General features: G+C 41.4%; 1 protein-coding gene across 1 annotated transcript in view; it reads left to right on the forward strand.

Moving 5' to 3' along the window:
* GLP1R (glucagon like peptide 1 receptor) overlaps window positions 1-21,829 on the forward strand; it is an 87,570-nt gene that overhangs the window by 34,973 nt on the left and 30,768 nt on the right. Inside the window, exons 4-5 of the mRNA XM_064446019.1 lie at window positions 16,861-16,970; window positions 19,601-19,707. Coding sequence (XP_064302089.1) covers window positions 16,861-16,970; window positions 19,601-19,707 — 217 coding nt within the window. The remainder of the gene's footprint in view (window positions 1-16,860; window positions 16,971-19,600; window positions 19,708-21,829) is intronic.

A 21,829-nucleotide genomic window follows, 5' to 3' on the forward strand; every position in this document is an offset into this window, starting at 1 on the left:
TTGTGACAAAGGATGGGGAAACAGCTGAGGTATTTGCTGCCTTCTTCACCATGGCCTTTACTGGTAAAACTTGCCTTCAGCAATCCCAGGCCCTGAGATCAGTGTCTGGAGTAAGGAAGACTTATCCTTCATGGAGAAGGATCAGGTTATGGAACACTTAAGCAGGACACCCACAAGTCCATGAGACTTAGTGGGATGAACTAAAAGGTGCTGAATAAGCTGGCTGATGCCATTGTGAGGCCACTCTTGATTATCTTTGAAAGGCCCTGGAAATTGAAGGAGGTTCCCGAGGACTTGAAGAAAACAATTGTCACCACTAGCTACAAGAAGCTCAAGGAGGAGAACATGGGGAACTATAGGTGATTGGCCTCTCATAAGTCCCCAGGAAGGTGATGGAGCAAATAATCCTGGAAACTGTTTCCAAACACATAAAGGACAAAAAGATAATTGGGAGTAGTCAGCATGGGTTTATGAAGGTGAAATCATGCTTGACAAGCCAGATGAAATGACTAGCTTGGTAGATATGTGGAGAGAAGTAGGTGTTGTTTATCTTGACTTTAGTAACACTTTTGACACTGTCTCCCATAACATCCTCACTGACAAACTGATGAAGTGTCGATTAGACAAAGGAACACCAAGGTTAACTGAAAACTGGCTGAGCTGCTGGCCATATAGGGTTGTGGTCAGCTCTGCAAAGTCCCATTGGAAATCCTTCCCTAGTGTTATACCCCAGGGATTGATAATAGGGCCAATACTGCTTAGCGATCTTTATTAATGATCTGGATGATAGGACTGAGTGCACCTTTAGCAAGTTTGCAGACTGTACAAAAGTGGGAGGAGCGGCTGATACACCACATGATTGTGCTGCAGTTCAGAAGGACCTTGAGAGGCTGAAGAAACCAGCTGACCAGAATCCTGTGAAGTTCTGCAGAAGGAAATGCAGAGTCCTGCCCCTGGGGAAGAATAGCTGCATGCACCAGTACTGATGGGCTGGAAGGCAGCTTTGCAGAAAAGGCCCTGGAGATCCTGGTGGACACCATGCTCGGCAGGAGCAGTGATGTGCCCTTGAGGCAAAGAATACCGAGAGCTTCCTGGGCTGTATTAGGAAAAGCATCACCAGCAGCTCAACAGTATGATCCTTCCCTTCTACTCTGGGGGCTGAGACACATCTGGAGTGCTTTGTCTGGTATTCCAGCTCCCCAGTATGAGACACATATGGACATACTGCAGCAGTTCCAGCAAATGACCATGAAGATTATTAAGGGATGGGAGTGTCTCTCATATGAGATGAGGCTGAGGGAGCTGGTGCTCTTCAGCCTGGAGAAGGGAAGGCTTAGCAGGGATCTTATTGATGTGTATGATCACATATTGAAATACAGGAAATTTTCCTTTAAACATAATTATTTTACTCTGAGGTTGGTCAAACACCTGGAACAGGTGACACAGGTTTTGGAGTCTCTATCCTTGAAGAAGATGAATAAAGCTTGCCTGGACGTGGACCTGAGCAACTTTCCCTAAATCACCCTGGTGTGAGTAGGGTGTTGCACTAGGAAATCTCCGGAGTCTCCTTCCAATCTTGGCTGTTTTGTGATTCTCTGTTTCTTTTAATTTTTTTTTTGATTGTAAGTCTTGGTAACTAGTTACTGTCAGGTGTTACAAATTTCCATTGGTGTCAGCCAGAATAGGAGATGGGGAAAAGAATTAGCGTGGGAAGAGTTTGTAATGCTGTAGCATTCCTTGATCAATTACAGGTTTTGCAAACCTTGTACTTTAACAGCTTATTCTTGTTTCTGTCCCGCTCCTCTTGTCTTAGTGGTTGTCAGCCTTGAGGCTGCCCTTCCGCCAATCTTAACAGCGGATGTAGCTCAGCAGGTTGCCTAGCGCAGTGGCAAGCCAAAAATTATGTGGAGAACTTTTTACCTGCTCAGCAGGTATATGCTGCATCACTAGTCCAATGCCACATGATGTTAGATGGTTCTTGTCTCTACTTGCTGCCACCGAGGTGCTCACTGGGGTGTAACTTTCTTTTTGCTTCCTTAATGTGGCAGCTTTGGAACCACTGCCTGCATTGTGGACATGAAGCAGTAAAGCTTTCTCCAGGTCTTTGGATTGCTCATATATCTCAAGGTACAAGAGCAGCTGTAGGGAGATGGGAATCTGTTCGTGGGAAGACTTGAGAATAAAACTGGTATTCTCAGTTCTGTATGTCTGCTCAGACTTGTGTGTGTACAGAGACTCAAGACCAGGACAAAGCCATGGAGGATGGATCTGCAGGTCTTTTGTGCCAAGCAGTGTGTGCAGTTGCAAGCTTTTGTCTCACAGCATCACTCACCTTGTGATGACGATATTAATCTTCTGCCCTTTTTGACAGTGCTGCTTCCTAAGGTGGCCTATAAAGTACAGCAGAGACAATCAATCATGCCCTGCTTGTGTGTCAGATCTCTTTGGAAATGCTGAGCCTGAGACTTTTTCTTGTTGTGTTACCTAGTGTGTGTACGCATCCCTGCCAAACTCAGTATTGCCATGCTGTCCACAAGGATGGACTCTCTGAAGGCTGGGAATGTGTCTGTGATAATTGGTTAGACAAAAGATCACAACATTAGACCAAGACTTTATGCTTGAACCCATGTATCCCTGTACTGCTACAGACTTGCTTTGTGATAGGCGAGTAAATTAAACCTGAATTTTTAGAGGACTTATTGTATAGCTCACACTGAAGTACTGGGCATTGAGTTATCAGTGCCCTTTTGGGATGTGGCTCAAAGGTTGGTTTATTACATGTTCATAGGTACTTCACCACTACCTTTTTTCCATCTAACTGCTAAATTAACTCAGCATTTATGTAGCTGTGCAGCAAAATAGATTGGAAATTGCACCCAACTGAAATGTGGGGGGAGTTTCCCCATTCTTTTGAGTCCTCCTCTCCACCCTGCCATGCAGATCAGTTTCCTGATTGGTGTGATTGCAGCTGCATTAGCATTTATCTACTTCAAGTATATTGGCCATTATAGTATTGCCCTAACACAACAAGAAATCATGAAATAAGGGTGTTGTAGGTATCTGGGTACTCAGTATCACCCTGAAGCCAAAGGAACTGAGGTTTAAAGTAGCTTCTGCTTCAATGCAGGTTAAACCATTGTCACTGGAATGAGAAACAGGTGGCTGATGTGTTTTACAGCATAGTGCAGGGGTTTGGTATCAGAGCAAATCAGGAGCCCAATCACTGCTGGGCTGTAACTACATGGTAGAAATTCATGAAGTTATCTGTGTCCCTCTAATGCCATATAAAATAGCTTCACACATGTGGTGGGGAAGCCCTTTGGGACAATGAGAAGCAGTGGCAATGGGGCAAACAGAAGGTGGAAGGGAATCAGATTGTGGTAAAACAAAGCATTCTATTTAGGATTATATAGGTGAAATTCATAAACTTTCTCTTTGGGAAGGCTTCTTGTGTTTCAAAAGGGTGTTTTGAAATGCTTTGAAAATATGATGCGAAAGTGTCTGTCATCAAAACAAGTGCATGCTTAATATCTGCTGTGACTTGCTTCCCCATTTCCCCTTCTCTCTAAAAAAATTAACCCACAAAAAAAAACCTACAAGAAAGCTTTTTGGTAAGACAAGATTGTGTTTGTCCTTCTAATAGCCTGCTTATACATCTTTGAAACAGCAAAAAGCAGCAACCTCAAACCTGTATGGGCTATTTCACTCCAGCTCTTTGTCTTGGTTCTATTTGTTCTTCTGCAGCTCCTGCTGTTGGGCAGGTCTTCATGGGGAGATGCTGAAGGAGGAGGAGGGGGGTTATAGCTGAAAGGGTTTGTTCTGTGAAGTTTTCAGCACAGATTTTGGACTATGGTCAAAGCTTGTTGAAGGCAAATTTCACATACTGGTGAAATTTCTGGCTGCCTTAGTTGCAGCTTTTGTTCCCATATGTGTCTCCTGTCTTGTCTTAGGGCCAAACCTTCCATTTAGTGAAAACCCAGAAAGCCTGCTCAGTTTCTGGTAGCACTGAAATTAACACCAGGTAAACTTTGCACATTTTGCTATCCATGATGTAGTCAGATTACCATGGGTAGCTGCTGTAACAAAGTCCAATCGGTGCAGAAACCTCCAAGGGGAGCAGTATTCCTTTAAGGGATGGCGAGCACCTCACCTCACTGTCACTGGCTTTTGCTTTTTACCTTATAATTGAAGGCCAGCTGCCAATAACACCATGTGGATTTGGAAACCGTGGAGCTGCACAATTCATCTTGTAATTATGCCTCCTCTGGGGTTCTGATATTTTATTGTTTAATAGCACTAAATCCTTTTTAATTAAAAAAACCTTCCAGGGGTACTAGTTTTGGGCAAGAGTTATGTGAACAGCAGCCACATCAGTTGCTCCTATATACACAGGGCTGCACAAAGTCTGGCTGCAAACTTGTTGTAACACAGATGTGGCTGTTATTCAAATCTCCGCTCAAAATCTTCTGAACAATTTGAATGCTTTTGTTTCAGCTTAGGACCTGTCTCTGGTTTTTGAGGTGTCTGACACCTGAATTGGCTTGACTGCTGGTCTGTACCTGTATTGGTACCTTGCTCTGGCACTGTAATGAATTTTGAAGCAACCCCTTGATTGTCCTACTTGCTGTGACTGAGTTAGTTTGAGCCATTCTGGGGTCTGTTTCTTCTCAGGAAACTAAACCAGAAGTTGTGCCCCAGGTGTGCACTGGATTCTCTTCAGTTCTGGATGGAGACATAAGACCTAATTATTTGTCTGTACTACTATGAAGTCTTACCAAACTACTATGAAGTCTTTCAATATGACCATACGTGAGCCATTGGAGGATTCCTGAAGTACCAAGCTCTCGTTAAATCCTGAATGTTTCTTGTGCTAGGTAAAGGGCTAGATGGCTTGTATGCCTTTAACTGCTGTTGACCACGAGGCCTCAATGTGTTGTAATTCCCCATGATTTCTAGCTCCACCTTTCTCCTAGTTTGAAAACCTTTCCTTTTTTTAACTAATAACTTCTGTATAGGGACTGTTGGGAGAAATAATTTTTTTTTAAATCATTAACATAATATTAACATGTATCTATTGTGGGCTATGTGGCAATGCCATTCTCCATTTTATCAATTTTATTTTTTTAAACAAATATTTTATTTGTAAATTCCTAGTTCAGATTGAGCCACGTGCAACAGAGCAGTGGCTTATGAACTTTCAGCTGGGGTGAGATATGTGACTTCCTTTAGGGACAGTGAAAAATCTATATGCTCTGATTCCTCTCCAGCTGTAACCAAAACCATGGGCATTTCTCATCAAATGTGTGATAGGAACAGAAGGAGACTTTGCATGTGGCCAGACATTGAAGTGCATATATGGGTGATGGGAGCAGCAGCATGTTGTTCCTATGTCAGGTGCAGATCTGGTCACCTGAGGCCCACTAGGAAGAATTTAGTTTTCTGCATTGCTGGACATAGCATAAATGCTGGACAGCCTTGCTGTAGGATATCAGCTTGCTGTGACTGCATCTGTGGGAGTTAAGAGTAGTTGGCAGCACTGCATGTTTTCCAGCAGTTTTTCAGTTATAACTGTATAATGTTTTTGTTTTGTTGAAGTAATTCCTTGAGGTGTACTGTCAAGGATATCAAGGCATACCTCTGCAGAAACATAGGTGAGCCTCATTGTGTGACTGCTAGAGAAGTTGCCCCCAGTTGATCTGACTGCAAGGAAGCTACTGGACTACCTCTGTGCCTTGCCCATGCTAGTCTAGTAGGTAGCTTAGCTTCCAACAGACCTGTTTGAGCTCACCAATTACCTTAAACTTCATCTATGCTGTCATTACAGTTCTTGTCTAACTGAAGTATATATTATCTACCCACTTTTATTTGTTCGCAGTACCAGTATACTCTAAACAGAGGGACCTTAAATCTTCATGTTACTTGCACTTAAGAGCTTGCAGTTTTTAACTGTAGTGGACAAATGAACTAATTAAGGGCCCGAATAAACATAGTGCTTGTGTGTGCTACATAATTGAATGCTTTGCTATAAACAGCTCATCTTTCTGGCTTACTTAAATGTTGCTAATTAGTACTTTTTTTTTTACTGAGTCCTAAAGATGGGATAAAACACAAATACCTGATCTTAAAACAGCATAGGTGGAGAACAATTTGCTAGAAGAGCCAAGTGACCTACAGCCCACTTCTTCCTCCTTTTTTGGGAATCCCTGGCACTTCACATTTAGGTGATGGGAAGTGCTCCTCTCGCATCCAACCTATATGTGTTCTCTTGCATAACAAATATACTTCTGGTGTAATAGTGATCTTAAAGGCTGCTTCTTTCTCCCAAGATCCTCAGCTGATTTTGGGTGAAGATATAGCTCAATCTACTTATATATCTAAAAGTAAATGCTTTATGTGAAGGTGAATCACACTCTTTGCCTCTTGAAGTTATTAGCTCTGTGTTTTGAAATTTTTTATAGTTTTTTCATTTGACAGAGTAGTCATGCAAAAAATGTGGACTGACTTTAAAGGTGTCTGCATGGAAGTACTCTAGTTATAGAACATCCTCCTTTTCATGCCATTTCACAAATGCAGCTTTAACCTGAAAATGTGCTAACCTATACAATGATTGCACTTGTTAGTCATGTACAGAATTTTATTTATTTTGTAGTGTTATCCTTTTCCACTCGCATTTTGCTGGTAGCTTGCCTCTTGTGATTTTTCTGTGATAGACTAGCTTTTCCCTGAGAGACCCACATCACTGCTGTGAATTTTGAAAGTATATCTAATCTGTCTCAAACATGCTCCAAATGTTAACTATTAAGATTCCCATACATAACTTTAAATTTTCTTTGAATAAGAACAAAGTTTTTCTGGGCAACATGTTTATGAGAGAACCTGGGTACATGACTAGTTCAATGACAATAATAATGGTAGTGGTAGTTGGCACCTGGCCAGACTCATCTGACCTTTCTGGAACTAATTTACTTTTTGATAATTGGAATGAGCAGAAATGAATTAGACAAGAAAAGGATCAAGTGTGCATCAGCATATTTCCTCTGAAAGCAAAAAACTGACTTCCACATGCAAAACCTGCCTGATAATTGTCCTGGAACTTAATGAAGCAGGCCATCAACAAATTCCTTTAAATAGACTGAAAGTGTGGGTGAAAATGTGGAAAACATTGTGTTTGTGTGGCTGATGAATGACAGTGGGCCTCTCTGTTTTTAGAAATGTGAGGTAGGGTTTGCAGTGGATATTCAAGGAAAGGATTGCACCGTGGCAGTAAAATAAGTTTTAATCAAAAGGATTGTATGTCCATCCAAATACCTTTCAAGCAATGAAAATTGAGTGGAAACAAAAGTAGAATAGAGAACTTGGGGAATATTACCAATAGAATGGTGTAAGAGTTCCTGGTTCTTAGATCAAGGGTAGATCCCAACTTTGGGATAGAGGGTAAGATTCAGAGACTGGTGTAAAAATTGGCTTTGTAATGGAAAGGTAAATCCAGACATAACTGCAGATTTAGTGGCCTTCAGTCATTATTGACAGGAAAGATGGTGGTTTCCATGATAAAAGCACTTGGTGCTTTTTTAATTATTTGTAAGAGCTTGGATTTAGGAGCTTTTAGGTTTGCAGAATTTTGCTTGACTGAGATTCAACCCAGTAGAAGTCTGTTTTAAGGCTGGGTTTTTCAAGACATGTTCCTGAAAACATGTCAGAACCTTGTTCTGCATTTCAGCATGTGGATGAGGATGAGCAAGATGGCTGCTATGGTACTGATAGTATGCCTCTTGCTGCTCCCAGGGGTGAATTCCTTATGTGTGCTCCCTAGGATTCCTAGAGTTTGTCCTTACAGTCTCCAGAGGTCACATGAGAGCGGAGCAGTTGTCCTTTCTTCTCAAATCCTGTGTGACTGGTAGGCTAGATGTGCTTTTGACACATGGGCTGAGCAGGACTTGTCATGCCCTTGCTGGCCACAGTAGGCTCCGGATCGGAGAGCAGAGGTGCTCCATTGATTCACCCCTCCTCACTGCTCGGCTGAAGCAGAGGAGCTGCTGGTGTGTCATGAGGAGTGCCAAGGAACAGATTGCTGAGAAAGGAGGTGCGTGAGGCTGGAGTCAGGTTGCAATTTCGTTTAGTTACAGCATTTTTGGAGAATGGCAAGTCAGAATAGGAGCTGAGAGAGGAATAGGCAAGTGCGGGGTGAAGGGGAAGGGTCAGCAGTGGGTAGGTAGATCAGCAGCATAGAAGCGTTGCAGCAACAGGGAGTGTTGGAGGAATAAAGCTTAAGAGAACCAAGGAGGGAAATACAAGTAGGGGAGAAAGAGGAATGGTGTGACAGTAGTTAAAAGGACGGGGACAAAGGAGGCAGAGAGAAGAGGAAGGCAGAGAAATGTTAGTGTTCAGATATATCTGCTACAGAGCTCGACACTCAAAATTGGTATCCCCTTGTTGTGTAGCAGAGAAATCCATTGGCAAAGCACAGGGGTATATTGATGTGGCACGGGGCAGTGTCCTGAGCAGTAGACTCAAGGGCTATATTTCTTACACTTGAGCCAGGTGGGTTTGGGGTTTTATTGCGTAGTACTACTTCTTATTGTGTAGATGCAGCTTATATCTATAATGCTAGGTCTGCAGAGAGTATGAGTGACGTTTGTAGGAAAGCCTTTACCAGTTCATCTAACTTTTCTTTACAGCTTCAGATGCTTTAGTTCAAGTATACGGAGGTAATAAGCCTTTAACTAATGCCAGAGTGCGCAGCTTGCTCAATAAAAATCTACATTTTCACTGTTTGAAATGCTTGAGATGCTTCATTGTATTTGTTCTGCTTTGAAGTATCCACTTCCTTTACTTCCTGTAGATAGTGGGTAATACTTGTGGTATTATAGTCATCTCTAAATGATGGTTTGCATTCCTTTTTATGATACATTTTGCAGTTGCCTGTGCTGAAAGCTTCTAGTTGTTCAGGATTTTTTGGTTTATCTTTAAAACTGTCCTGTGAGAGATGATAAATTAGGATTATTGAATCATTGGCTCTTTATACCGTTGCTTTTGAGGATACCTAAATACCACTTGTTTCCCTGTTGCCAGAGATTAGCAGTTTGCGGCACCTGGCATTGGTTTTTAGCTCCAGAAGAAGGCATCTTGTTTTGCTCAGAAGCTGCATCAAACAACTGGTGTTTATTTGCATGTATACTTCCCTCTTCCTCCTAGCTACGCATGTTTAACATACTAGTTATCTGTTGTTTTTTCTTAAAGTTGTTTCTCCTTGCTTTAGCTTAGCAAGCATGATACTAATGATCTGCCTAGTTGTTTCCTTTTCTTTTAGCTTGTTTTTCTTTCACTATCTGTGTCTTGGCTTTTGGGGGTTTCTTTTCTGGTTTTTTGCTGGTTGGGTTTTTTTTTTTCTTATAAAAATAAGTCCTTGGAGCATGGGCATAATAAAAGAGAACCCTTCCTCTGCCCTGGGAAGACTGTAGTTGTTGCAATCTTAAGAAAACTTTATTGTATAACTTTTTTTTTGCTTCATTTTAACATCCTCTAATGAGGTGTCTTCTATTAATTACATTAACTGGTCCAATAACTTTAAAATACAAAACCTGCTGGGGCTGTTTTTACAAGCTTATTATGTATTAAGCTTCCAGTCACGTTTGTTTTTGCAATAAATATGTTCCAACCCACTTCTATTTATTCTGAATGAAACTTCTAATGGTTCTTTTTGGTATCTTACCAAACCTTCACAAAGCTGTACCATCATCATAAATACTTGTTTTTCATAAACAACCTTATTTTATTACATTAAATCACATATCTTTTTATAGTTCATAAACACTCTCTATTAAACTTAATGTACACATACATGCATGCATTTTTATGAGATGTTTTTAAAGTATATTTCAAAAAATTACGTTAAGTTTCAGTGTGGTCTAGCATAGTTAATGCAGCTCTTTCTCAATACAAGTTACTCAGCTGAAATGCTTGGAGAATATAGCTCCTTTTAGGGTAATACTCTGTTAAAAAGCAGTAATGTTTTTCAGGAAGATATTTTAATCTTTGAGATATTAACTCTTACCCAATGATGTAGAAGGTTGCAACTTAATGCTTTATTGTTTGGCATGGTCTACCTTGCTCACACAACCTTTATTGGCCAGCATTATGCAAGTAGTTTTTAATTATGAACCTATATTCTATAATTTTCCCACAGATCTTATTCCTTCACTATGCAGAATGGATCTGCTTGTGAGATACATAATAAAGGGGGCTCTTCTCTGCAGGATCATTGCCTCATTAACTGTGGGAGCTTGTGTTGAGTGAGGGAAGATATTGCAGAGCTGCTAAGGATGATCTCTGCACTAGGAGAACTGAATGCTCATGCAGAACAAATTTTGTGGCTGCATAATTTTCTGTTGTATAAATCTGGCTCAACTGTGTGACTAGAATATGCTTTTTATTTTTTTGTATCATCTGTGTACACTTATGAGATAATAGAACTTAGTATTCATTGGGGAGCTGAATTGGTGGTCTTTAGACCATACAAATAAGAAACTACTGCTTTTGGTATAGAATTGATTCAGTATGTTTAAATATGACCTGATATCTCACAGTGGTAAGGATGAATAATTTTCTATTAAATGATCTCCCTTTTCTGTATCTTGAATAAAACAGTGGATTCTGTTGGAAAATATGTATGATTCTACATAGGAACAGTGTTATTGGGTGGAACTAAAACCCACATGAGTAGCTTTGGTTTAGCACTTCCTAATTCTTGAATGTTTTGTTGTCTTAATTTCATTCCAGGATTAGTATTTTTAAATAAGAATTTATGTCCAGGTAAACAGCATCGTCTCCATATGCAGAATCTCTGACTTTGTGCTTTTGACAGCACAGCACAGGATTCAGGCACTTAGGATTTCCCGGGCTTGCAGGGTGGGCTTGTGCGGCCTGTGGCATTGCCGGTGCTCGCTTAATTGGATCTCCTTATGCACCATGGAAGGGTATCTGTGTCTGTGTAAGATCGCATCCATCTCTTGGTAGGAGTGTAGATGCATGACTTTCTCTTGTCATTCTTCTTCCTAGCAGTAATTATCTTTTCTTTATTGGAAGGGGCTGGAGGGATGCTTGGATCTTTTAAACTAGGAGCTACCGGTGGGGAAAATTCACAATAGGGATGTTCGGATCTGTTTCCCCACCTCTAACCCAAATCATAGAATATAACTGAAAATTATTCTCTTCCTGCTGCAAGAACTTGAACTGACCATCAACCTTTCTTCCCTCGAGGCAAAAATGCAAGGTGTAGCTGTGCTTCTATTTTTTTGTCATCACTAAAGCAAAGGACTTGGGATGACTAATACGCTATGAGGAGGGAGGAATAGTGGGAAGGGATACTAAATAAAGTACTCGTAGTTAAACTGCCTGTTGAGGTAATATAATTTCAGATGATGTGGCAGTGAGCCCAGCTTAAATGCATGTTTTGATAAATGTGATTCTTGGACAGTAGAGCAGGCTGGAGCTCCTCCTGCTCCCCAGAGGCTTTGTGATCAGGCTGCTGCCTGCTGTTGTATTTCCATCTGCATGCTCATGGTCGAGTGCCCAAGTCCTGGGTTTAGGATGTCTTTGCTGTAAGCAGCACCAGGACTGGGACTGAGTGACACTTACGCAGCAGCTGTTACAGCCAAGAGTGGCTTCTTTCAGGAGAGCAGTGCCCAGGTCACATCAAATGATAACTGAACAGAGCCGCTGATGGGCACGCAGCCTGCTAAATTCTGATAAATATTTGCCCCCATCAAAGGGCAAGTTGCCCGTTTCAGGAACAAACCAGTCTGCTTTGAAGACTGTCGTGATGCTCTCATACTACAGAGTCCCTGTCTTACGGAGAAAACTGTAACCTTTACAAAATGTTTCCCCTGATGGAAATAGAGAATAGGTATTAACAGGACAAGTCTATAATACTTGACACACAGCAGACAGGCAAAACTGCCATCTCTTGTTCTTATTCTCATTCTCTCATATCTCTGCCTGAATAGAATTGATTGGATAGGACATGCTGTAATTTGTTTTTACAATGAATAATATTCCAGTTTATCCTCAGGGACAGTTGGGTGAGTAGTCTCACACCAACCTTGACAGCCTGATGTTGTAAAATGCAGATCAGGTTGGTTGTTTTAAGCAGAGAAATATTGTAATTAGCCCCCTTTTACTAGAAATAAAACCTAATAAGGAAATGCTTGTGAGCCTCCTGCCTGTGTGATAACATATTTTCTCCATATATAAAAGTATTTAGCTAGTTGTAGCATTTTGTTTGCTTTACAGGTTCATCAGAGAACTACATAGATGTTGTTAACTTCAGTGCTAACTCTTAGGCTCTCATCTCTGTCTTTTATCAGCTTACAGATGCTGAGTTTTGGGCATCAATCCATGCTTTAACATGTAATGTTACTACATGTTAGCAGTGTGATTGACACTGCTCAAAAAAATGCCGTCCTTAAGTTGCTGTTCCAAAGGTTGTGCAACTTGGTGAATTAATGCATTTAGCTTACATGTTAAATAAAATCAGATTCTCTATGCACTGGCTGTAGATTTTAATTTTGTGTGTTTGCACACAAAATCAGTGTGATTTGAAACTGACTATATGGTCACAAAAAGCATTATAAGACAGGAAAAAGGTATTGTAAGACAGCAAAAGGCAGCAACCACTTGAACCTTCAAAAAAAGATTGTTCATCATGCTAGTCTATTAGAACTGAAGCTGATCATTGTACGTTTGGTATTTGCACTGTATTAAAGGTAAGAGGGCCTGAGTCACTCTGCAGAATTCAGGCATGGACAAATGTGACTCATCTCTGACTAAACCACCTGCAAGCAAGAAGCTGAAACAGCTCAGCAGTTGAGAGGGAAGCTGTGCATGCCTTCCTTCTGTCATGGCACACAGGCAACCTCCAAGCATGTCGTTAGTTTGCCTAACAACGTATGTATTAATAACTGAATTTTTTTTAGCGATGCCTTCATGTGAAAGGTGAAGGAAATGAGATTCCTAGTGGGCTTTCAATCAGGCCCATGGCAAAGAGAGAATGTGTACGAATATAATCCATCTGTCCATTTTAGGAGGCTGAAGATCTCTGACATCTTAAGCTATATCCGTCTGTGCAGAGAGGGAGTCATAAAAAGCCCATGTGAAAAAATTGTTTTAAGAACATTTGTAGGTTGCTTTAAAGGAAACCACATGCTTTCTTCTGACCAGTAAGAATGCTAAGATACTTGCAGTGCTTGAATCAAAATGTCCCTGATTAAAAGCCAGTGGATTGCTTAGAAATTAGTTGGAACTGCTTCCACTAAGCAAAGATGAGAATTTAGCTTGTATAAGAAGCAAAAAAAAGGTCTAAAGTCTCCACTTCAGGTTTTTATCAGTTATTTTTGAGACACACCAGAGCAGAGCTTCTGGTGTTGAGACTGTTCTCCACCTCCCTCTTCAATGAGGCAAGACCAGGGAAGAGCATTCAGTTAAGGTAACATTTCTTTTGAGCCGTCAGTCACTAACAGCCTGTGTTTGAGTGGTAGCAGGTGGCTACCTGTGATGGAGTCTGTTACCCAGGGGATGAGTAGACAGAGGGTGTTTCCCTTCTTCTAGGAGATGGAGAAACCAAGAACGGCTGCAGGATGAGGTTCAGGAGGGGTCTGCTCCAAAGGTGCACTCTGCAGTGGCCGTACTGCATGAAGGCTGGAGCACATGGGACTGTGGCTCTGGCCCTCCTTTTCTGGGGGGCTTCCATGGCAGATCACTCAGCGTGCAAAGATGTCAGCACCCCTGGGATGGGTTTGCCTCACAGGTCCTGCACGGTGCTGGTGTTGGACATTCCCAGCTGCAGGGGATAAAGGTTCTGGTATATGGTGTATATTGATCACTGAGCCCTTCACAGCCCCTACAGTAAACTTCTGCTGATGTGTGTTCTGTGCTGGTTGACACATAACTGAAAATAATCTATTTCCATAGTGGTGAGACTTGTTTTCACATTCCTGAGAATAACTGGCTGCCTGCAATACATCAGCTCTGCACTTTCTTCATGTTGTGGTTTGTGTGGTCTCTCAGCTCTTTCAGAGCATCTCTTCAAGTATCAACCAGAATCTCAACACTGCCTTAAAATCTAAGTTTTCTTTTTTTAATTTTTTCTATCTCATCAGCATTTTGGCTAATAAATGATTCCATAGACTAGACATATACACTCTCACGCTCTCATACTCTCATACACAGTGTCATCTATTTGGATTTTTGGTTTGATTAATTCTTTTGCTTCTAAGGCTCTTCCTGAATACAGGCAGCCCAGCTGGTCTTTAGTTTAGACCGGGTCCTGCACTGACCACCACTGTTTTGGCAAGCAGTGAGGCTATGACAACCTGATACAGATGGCTTGTGGCTATCCAGAGGTCCATAAGAGCCCTCAGTCCGGTTTCAGTGCTTGTGACTCCTAGATGTGGCAGGGACTCTCCACTGTAATAGTTACATTTGTTTTTCCTGATATCTGAATGGATTTCCTTGTCTTTCTGTCTGATGGCAAATTTCATGTTTCCCTTACTGTAAACTCTTCCATTCTCTAACATATGCCAGGCTTCAGCATACAACAGAATTCCCTCCTTAATTCAAAATAAATGTTATCAATACAAAGAAAATTAAAATGTGTCATGACGATTTGGAGAGAAAATAAATACACTGAGGCTAAGCTTTCATCCCAGTTAGACTTTGGCAGTAAGAAATACTGGAGAAAGTCAGAGTTTCAGATAATGTGAAATAACGTTTTTGGTTTGTTTGGGGTTTTTTATCAATTCTCGTTCAGCAAGTTTTTTTTTTCCAGGAATATAGTGAAATTTCTTTTTGTGTGAGGTTGTTTCTCATAATAATTTTGTCTTGTAATATTTCTTGGCTACAGCTCATGTAGTGGCAGTCAGACTGAATTGCTGAGTCCTGTGACCTTCTGGACTTTAACCCACTGGGTTTCACCTTCATTGGGTTCTAGTGTATGATATTTACTGATTTCTAGAGCTGCGTTTGCATAGATATTTTGAACGGCTTGCTTCAGTTTGCTGTCCATTAATCTTGAGGGGGGGGGAAAAAATGACGCTTTCCTACTTGCTGCCTTCCATCAGGTGTAAGATCCTTAACATTGTAGCAACATCCCGACTGAAGGAAGTGCTTGGCACTGGCATTACATGATGAAAGCAGTGACAAAATATTCATAGCAGTTAATGGATATGAATGTATATGTTGCACGTGCTGACCTAATCTCTTCTGGTTTTGTGTAAATATATGCAAACAGGTATCCTTAATAGTAAGGAAAAATCTCCACCAGGCATAACTTAATTTTTATATTGTCTTTATATTATCTCATACTAGTATATTCAGTACACCAATTACAAAAGCAAATAGGCTATGCCTAGCAGAACTATTATCAGTTACCATTTAGCATACTCATTAAAAATGGCTTATTAGAATATGAATGTCTATATTTTTTTAAAACTTCATTCTTGTCTTAGAGCACCTACTACTAGTCTACTGCTGACAATTACCAAACAAATTACCAGTTGTCAAGTAATATGCAAATGGACTATTGGGTTGTTAAAATTTCAGATAAGTTTTGCTATTTTCCCATTGAACAGAAACATGAAGCTCTGATGACTTCTAGTCTGCAATAATGAGGGAGCTGACAACTGGATGAGGTTGGAGTAGGCAGGGCTGGGTTTGAGCAAAAGCTGTAATTGAGGGGTATTTTGATACCCATGTAGAACTGAATCCTCCTGACTCGGCCTCTCATGCCTCAAAACATTCTGTGTCTATTTCTGAACATAGCCTTGGTAGAGGTGAAGCCTGGTTGAGGGATTGACCTAGAATTGCTTTTTGAGGCGTAGCTTCATAACATAGAATAGGTCAATTTACTGGGTCAGCAATGTGATTAGCAAGAAACTTCATTTGCAAAGCAGCAGACATCATTCCTCTAGCTATGCTTTGATACAGGGGCACCTCCAGATTGCTTATGTAGAGCTGTAAGAGTTGTTAGACTTCCCCAATACTCCAGACACCAGAAATAGGGTTTCTTTTGATACACAATACTCAACAAGGGTTGAGTGCTTCTTCCCCTTTGTGCTTTTATTTTGGTGCTTCAGTCTGATGTAATTTTATTATGAGCCATTTCATTGTACCTGCTTTTACAAGATCAAGATGCTAACTGCTGTGGAATGGCATTTTATATATTGTTGTGTTTGTTAGTCAAACATGTAGACAGGAGGAATAAAAAGAGTACATGGGTAGTTTAGGCAAAGATTTACAGCCTCATTTTGTAGCACAGATGTTTGTATAAGCATTTACATTTTGGGGAGCTTGTGTTAGCATACCTGTTCTGAGGTTTCTCTGTCTCTGGGTCTGCATGATCTCAGAAAAGAAAAAAACACATTTACTCTTTGTGCACCTTCTTTTCACTGTGAATTTTGTAGCTGAGGCTTAACATTTCCAGAATTTGAATGTCTTAAAATCTAGTATTTCAGTGAGCTGGAGTTTATACATGTTGTAAAATCTACACGAAGATGGCAGCAACTACTTCAGAGTGTTGTTGCTGCTGACGGGGTTAGCAGTTGTCCTGGAGTAAGTGCCATCTGGTCCCTTCGCAGCCATGTCCTGCCAAGCTACTCCCTGGCCCTGAGGATGACCAACAGCAGCGTCTGCTGCAGGCAGGGAGCGGGCAAAGCACTACCCCAGCAATGCTGCGGCTTCCCCCTCCAGCCAGGAGAGCAGTTGATGAGAAAGAAAGGTGCACTGAGCCTCAGACCGCTCTGCACACCTTGCCCCACGAGCAGGCTCTCCTCCCTGTAACCCTGTGTCTTGTTTTGCTTCTGGCAGTGCTGCATGGGCAGGCGTACCGATTTTGCACCCTGGAGGGGACGTGGCTGCTGAATGAGAATTCAACCCTGCCCTGGAGGAACCTGTCTGAGTGCGAGGCCTCCGACCAGGTAAGACTTTCCCTCTCTTGCTGCTGCTGTTGTTTATGACAAAATGGAAGAGAGGGAAAATATAGTCACCGATGCCCACATATTTTTGCCCCGTCGAAGAAATCTTTACTGACTTATTCTGGGTGCCTCACTTCAGTGAGCCTAATGGTAAGGGACATCAGGCCTCTCCCCTTCAACCCAGCGAATGTGGAGGGTAGATGAGTGGAGGTTTAAATGTACATGAGAGCCAGGAGAAGTGAACTTGGTAGTCCTAGCTGTGGTGCAGTGCTCAGGCTCAACTGCAGCTCACCTGAATCAGAGGAATGGCCTAATGTTATTCCTTTGCCTTTTCTTCCATTGGCATGTCATTACAATAAAGTGACCGTTTGTTCTCTGTCTTGTTAGCAGCTATTAAAGTGATTAAGATGAACTGAACTGAAGGGTATTTGCTTCTCACCTTTGGGCAGGGGGCAGTCCCTGCTTTTTGTTTGTTTAGGTTTTTTTGTCTTTTTACCTTAATTTGTTGTAGGCAATGGAATTAGGCTTGTCAGTGTTATTTTCTTGCCCTAGTGCTTTGTACTCTGCAGGGAGCTGAGACACCTGGCACCAAATAAAGGAGAGCATAGGGATTTCTAGGGGGGTTTTGTCAGCCACTGGCGTCAGCTAGCACACTCTGTGAGTTCCCATGACACGTGATACCATTACTGCTGTGAGCCTCCAAGGGCGTTGCTTTCCTTCACTTAAATTGCATGCTCTCTCTCTGACCCAGTACCCTGGGACCTAGTACATACCTAGCCAAAACGGTTCGAGTATATGAAATTCCCAAGTGCTGCAGGATCTATGTCCTCTGGAATTCCCATTGCTCAGCGCCTCATTCTTCAGAAGGAATAAATGGCTGCAGACTAAAAAGAGATGGAGAAGAGATAGTTTCTAAATCTCCATATATGTTACATTTAACTTTTTCCTTTAATTTGCAGCCTTATTCCTTGTCCCTTCTATGTTCTGGGATATCCCAGCAGAACATGTTATCTTAACGCAAAATTTAAGCCTGGTCATTTGACTCTTCCTTGTTTACCATCATGGTTTCTTCCAAAGCTTTGTTGGGACATGCCAAGGAGAGAGGTACCTAATGGTAACACTTGGTCATTTGGCATCTGCCTCCAAGTTTCCATGAACTGATCTGGATTCTGAAGCCCTGTGTACGTGGTGTCACTCCCTGAAATGTGAACAGCCATGTTTGGTTTTCCAGCTAATGGATATAGAGCTCCCTAATAACCTATTTATTTTACGCATCATGTACATGAGAACAAGCGATTGTTTTGATAAGTTTGCTGTGTATTATGTTACAACTGTTGCCAAAAAAAAATCCAAAGAGTTTGTGAGTGAATCCTTAGAAAATAGCATTGCTTACTTTAAGTGTGCTATGTGGTTTTGATCTGCGTAGGTGTTTTAAATTGTCAGGTCTCAGTAGTTTGCCTGAGCTTTGATACTGAAGAGATCTTTCTTTTCCTTTGTAAGGAAGCTCTCATATCATTCCCTTTTAAACATTAACCTAGCAAATCCCTGAGGAAGAGCCTGTATGTTCACCTTAAATCCTCCTGGCTGTGCAAAGTACATCTGAATAGCTGTACTTATTTCTGAAGTACAACGAATGTATTCCTTTGTACAGCACAGGTCTCAGGAGTCAATTGCAGAATTAGCAGCTTGAAGAAGGGAAGCAAAAATGTCTGAGTCTATTTAGGCAAAGATACATGCTTAGAAATGAACCAGAACAGAGAATATGAATGTGCCTCAGAGGCTGAGCAATAACCCTGTGTTACGATTCAGACCTGCCTGTAGCTTTTCAAGTACTTCTCTTCTTCCTAAAGATTTTGGCCAGCACTTTCAAGCAAGGGTCTCAGTGGTCATGCCTTCGACAGCGAATCTGAAGAGAGCCATAGCCTGGGTCTTTGGGGGTGCGAGCACCCCTACTGCTCTGGCTGCATCGGGTCGCTCCCTCCCAGGCAGTACTGTACACCTAGGTCATGAGATGGTGTGGGGCTATGGTTTTTTACCAGGGGGTTGCATAGTTGAGGCAGAAGAGAGACTACTTAGGAGCAGAAAAGAGTTTAGTTGTATGAATGCAAGGCATGCTTTGCCTCAGAGTCAACGAATGGGACCTGGCTTGTCTTATTTCTAACTATAGACGTAGCCAAAGGACCCCCTCATCACAGCAGTAAGGAGACTTGCTTTGTGTTCAAGTCTGAAAACATCAGCATTGCCATTTTAACTGCAGGGTTGAGTTGTGTCTGTGCTTCCTGCCATCTGTTTAAGACTTGCTTGTGAGGTAATTTATGTCTCTCCAACTTTATTATGAAATAATGTCACATTATCTATTTTCTAGCCTGGCTGCAAAACCCAACTGGTTGAGCGAACACCTGGGAGCAGCTGGGGAATTAAGATTAAAATTTTATTTCTCTAGAGTGTACGGAAATTGGAAGACTGATTTGATAACGTGTATTTAAACTTGAAAGTAGGAGAATGACTTCTGGTTATCATTAACAAAAGTTAGCAGCTGGGAGAAAAGAACTGAAGCCCATGAGCTCTGTCTCTTCCCCAGCTTTCCTTTTTTTTTTTTCTTTTCTTTTCTTTTCTCCTTTATATGCTCTCAGGATGCACCAGAAGAACAGCTCCTGAATTTGTCCATCATATACACCATTGGATATGCTCTTTCCTTCTCTGCCCTTGTAATAGCAACTGCCATTCTTCTTGGATTCAGGTAACTGGTGAAGCTCTGAAGAGAGTGGAGAAACGGTGTTACGTTTTTCTATATTAAATTATCAGACTTTGACAGAAATGTTTGTATTTTTTTTCCTTCTTCCATCAACTCATTATTCGTCTGTCTTATGTCACTTCTGTGTTCCTTCCTACAATCATTTTGTCTCAAAATGCAAGTAAAATTCCTAAATTTTTGCAGTGTTACCTGTATGAATGTGTGGACAGACACTTTCTATCAGTTAAAATATTTTGTTGTGATATTTTATTTCAATGAAATTTGCACTGGAAGAGATGGAAAAGGAGAGAGATTCCAGCATTCCCTCATGGTGTTGCCTTGAAGATGAGGCACTAGTCTAGGGTATGAGGGGATATTTAGGACAGAAGTTTTCATCTTGCCTTGCTTGGAATTGCACGGAGCATAAAGCTCAGTTTGGCCTATTTCCCAGCCCTCACATGCTGTGTGTATTCCAATGCAGAAATGGATTTTTGATGCAATATCTCTTTTTGGAGAACTTTCAGAAATTCTTATTTCTATTGCAATATGGAAAAGAACCTAATTTTGAAACTTGAAAAGTTTCTGTGAAATAAATTGCTGTCACCTGATCAGGTTGGCCTATTGGGTTCACCCAGGTATGCACCAACAAATTGCATGGAGTGCATGAAAATTATGAGACTATTGGTTGCACATGCCAATGACACACTCTGTAGGTTTGGCTAAAAGAAAAAAAGAAAAGTAAAAAAAACCCAAACAAACAACCTAGGACTCCAACAGAGAAAACTCTGGTTTTCCCTCTGTAAATGCAAGAGGTGTCTTTATTCCAGCCAGACTTTCCTGCAGTTTGGGGGATGCTGAGCACAGGAGACCGATATTTAGAAAACAAAGATGTGACCCTGCTTTGATGTGGGAAGGAAGTCCCTCTGCTGCGAAATCCTGTGCCCTCCTGCTGTGTATAGCCAGGTCCCATCATCCCTCTTACATGCTGATGAGGCTGATGCCTAAAAAAGTATAGTTTTCCATCTCCTGATACTCTTATTTGAAATCAGGTCAGGTACCTTCGGTGCTTTGATCCTTAAGAAACTTTCTTTTCTGACTAAACAATTAGCATTGCCAGTTAATGATCACTTGCTCTGGTGCCAGCACTCTGTGTTAGCAAGGCAGTCCCTCTCCTTTCCTCTCTCCTAAGTGTTTATACCCCTTGCGTATTTAAAAAGATCAGTCATGCCTCTTAGCTTCTAATTTCCAAAACTAAAATGATGCAAGCCTTCTAATACTGTATCATGCCTTTTAGCATTGTATTATCCCTCTTCCTTCCAGAGGAGAAGCATAGGCTAGCAATTTCAAAGAAGGTTTAAAATGGCAACTACAGAAATGCAGAGACGTGCTGACCCTCTGTGAATGCCACGTGCTAATTATGATTTATACGCATTGTACCTGTGCAACTTTGGGACTCGTCTAGCAAAACACCAGATGGTCTTGAAGTCTCTAAATGTCTCCTGGGATAAGTGCTTTCTTCTTGTTTCACCCATCAATGACACTCTTTGGGTAATCTTAGCAATCCAAATGAAGCACAACCATATAATTTTTGAAGGAAGGAAGCAAGCACATGACTTTCAGCAGGGAACAAAGAGCAATTTTGCCAATGAGAACTGGTAGGAGAGAGGGAATTTTGATGCCCTGACTTTTGTGGAGAGATGCTTTAGCATTTCTTCCTTTAACTCTGAAGTAGGGACTGGAGAAATGTACGTGAGTGTGTGCTGCTGATTTTGAAAATGAGGTTTCAGAGGTGTTAAAGGGGCTGAGAGCTGTGTTAAAACTATGCCATCAATCCACTTTGTGCTGTCCTTTCTAAATGGTCTGTCTGGAGACAACTTGGTCCTGGGTCTCATGAAACACGAGACCTGCCCCTGCATGGATTGCAGTTGCTGGATTCTGTCTGGAACTTCCACTCGTGGCCTCTCCCCAGTAGCTGTGGAACCTCAACAAATGGGGATCAAAATCTAATTCCATGGCACCAAAATGCTGATGTTCTCCACTTTTGTAATAGGAAGACCTTTTTAAGTTCTTAGACTACAGAACAACCTTTGTATTTGTTTTTAATAATGGTACAACAGAGGAACCAATA

This window comes from Phalacrocorax carbo, chromosome 3, assembly GCF_963921805.1.
Source record: "Phalacrocorax carbo chromosome 3, bPhaCar2.1, whole genome shotgun sequence".
Lineage (NCBI taxonomy): Eukaryota > Metazoa > Chordata > Aves > Suliformes > Phalacrocoracidae > Phalacrocorax > Phalacrocorax carbo.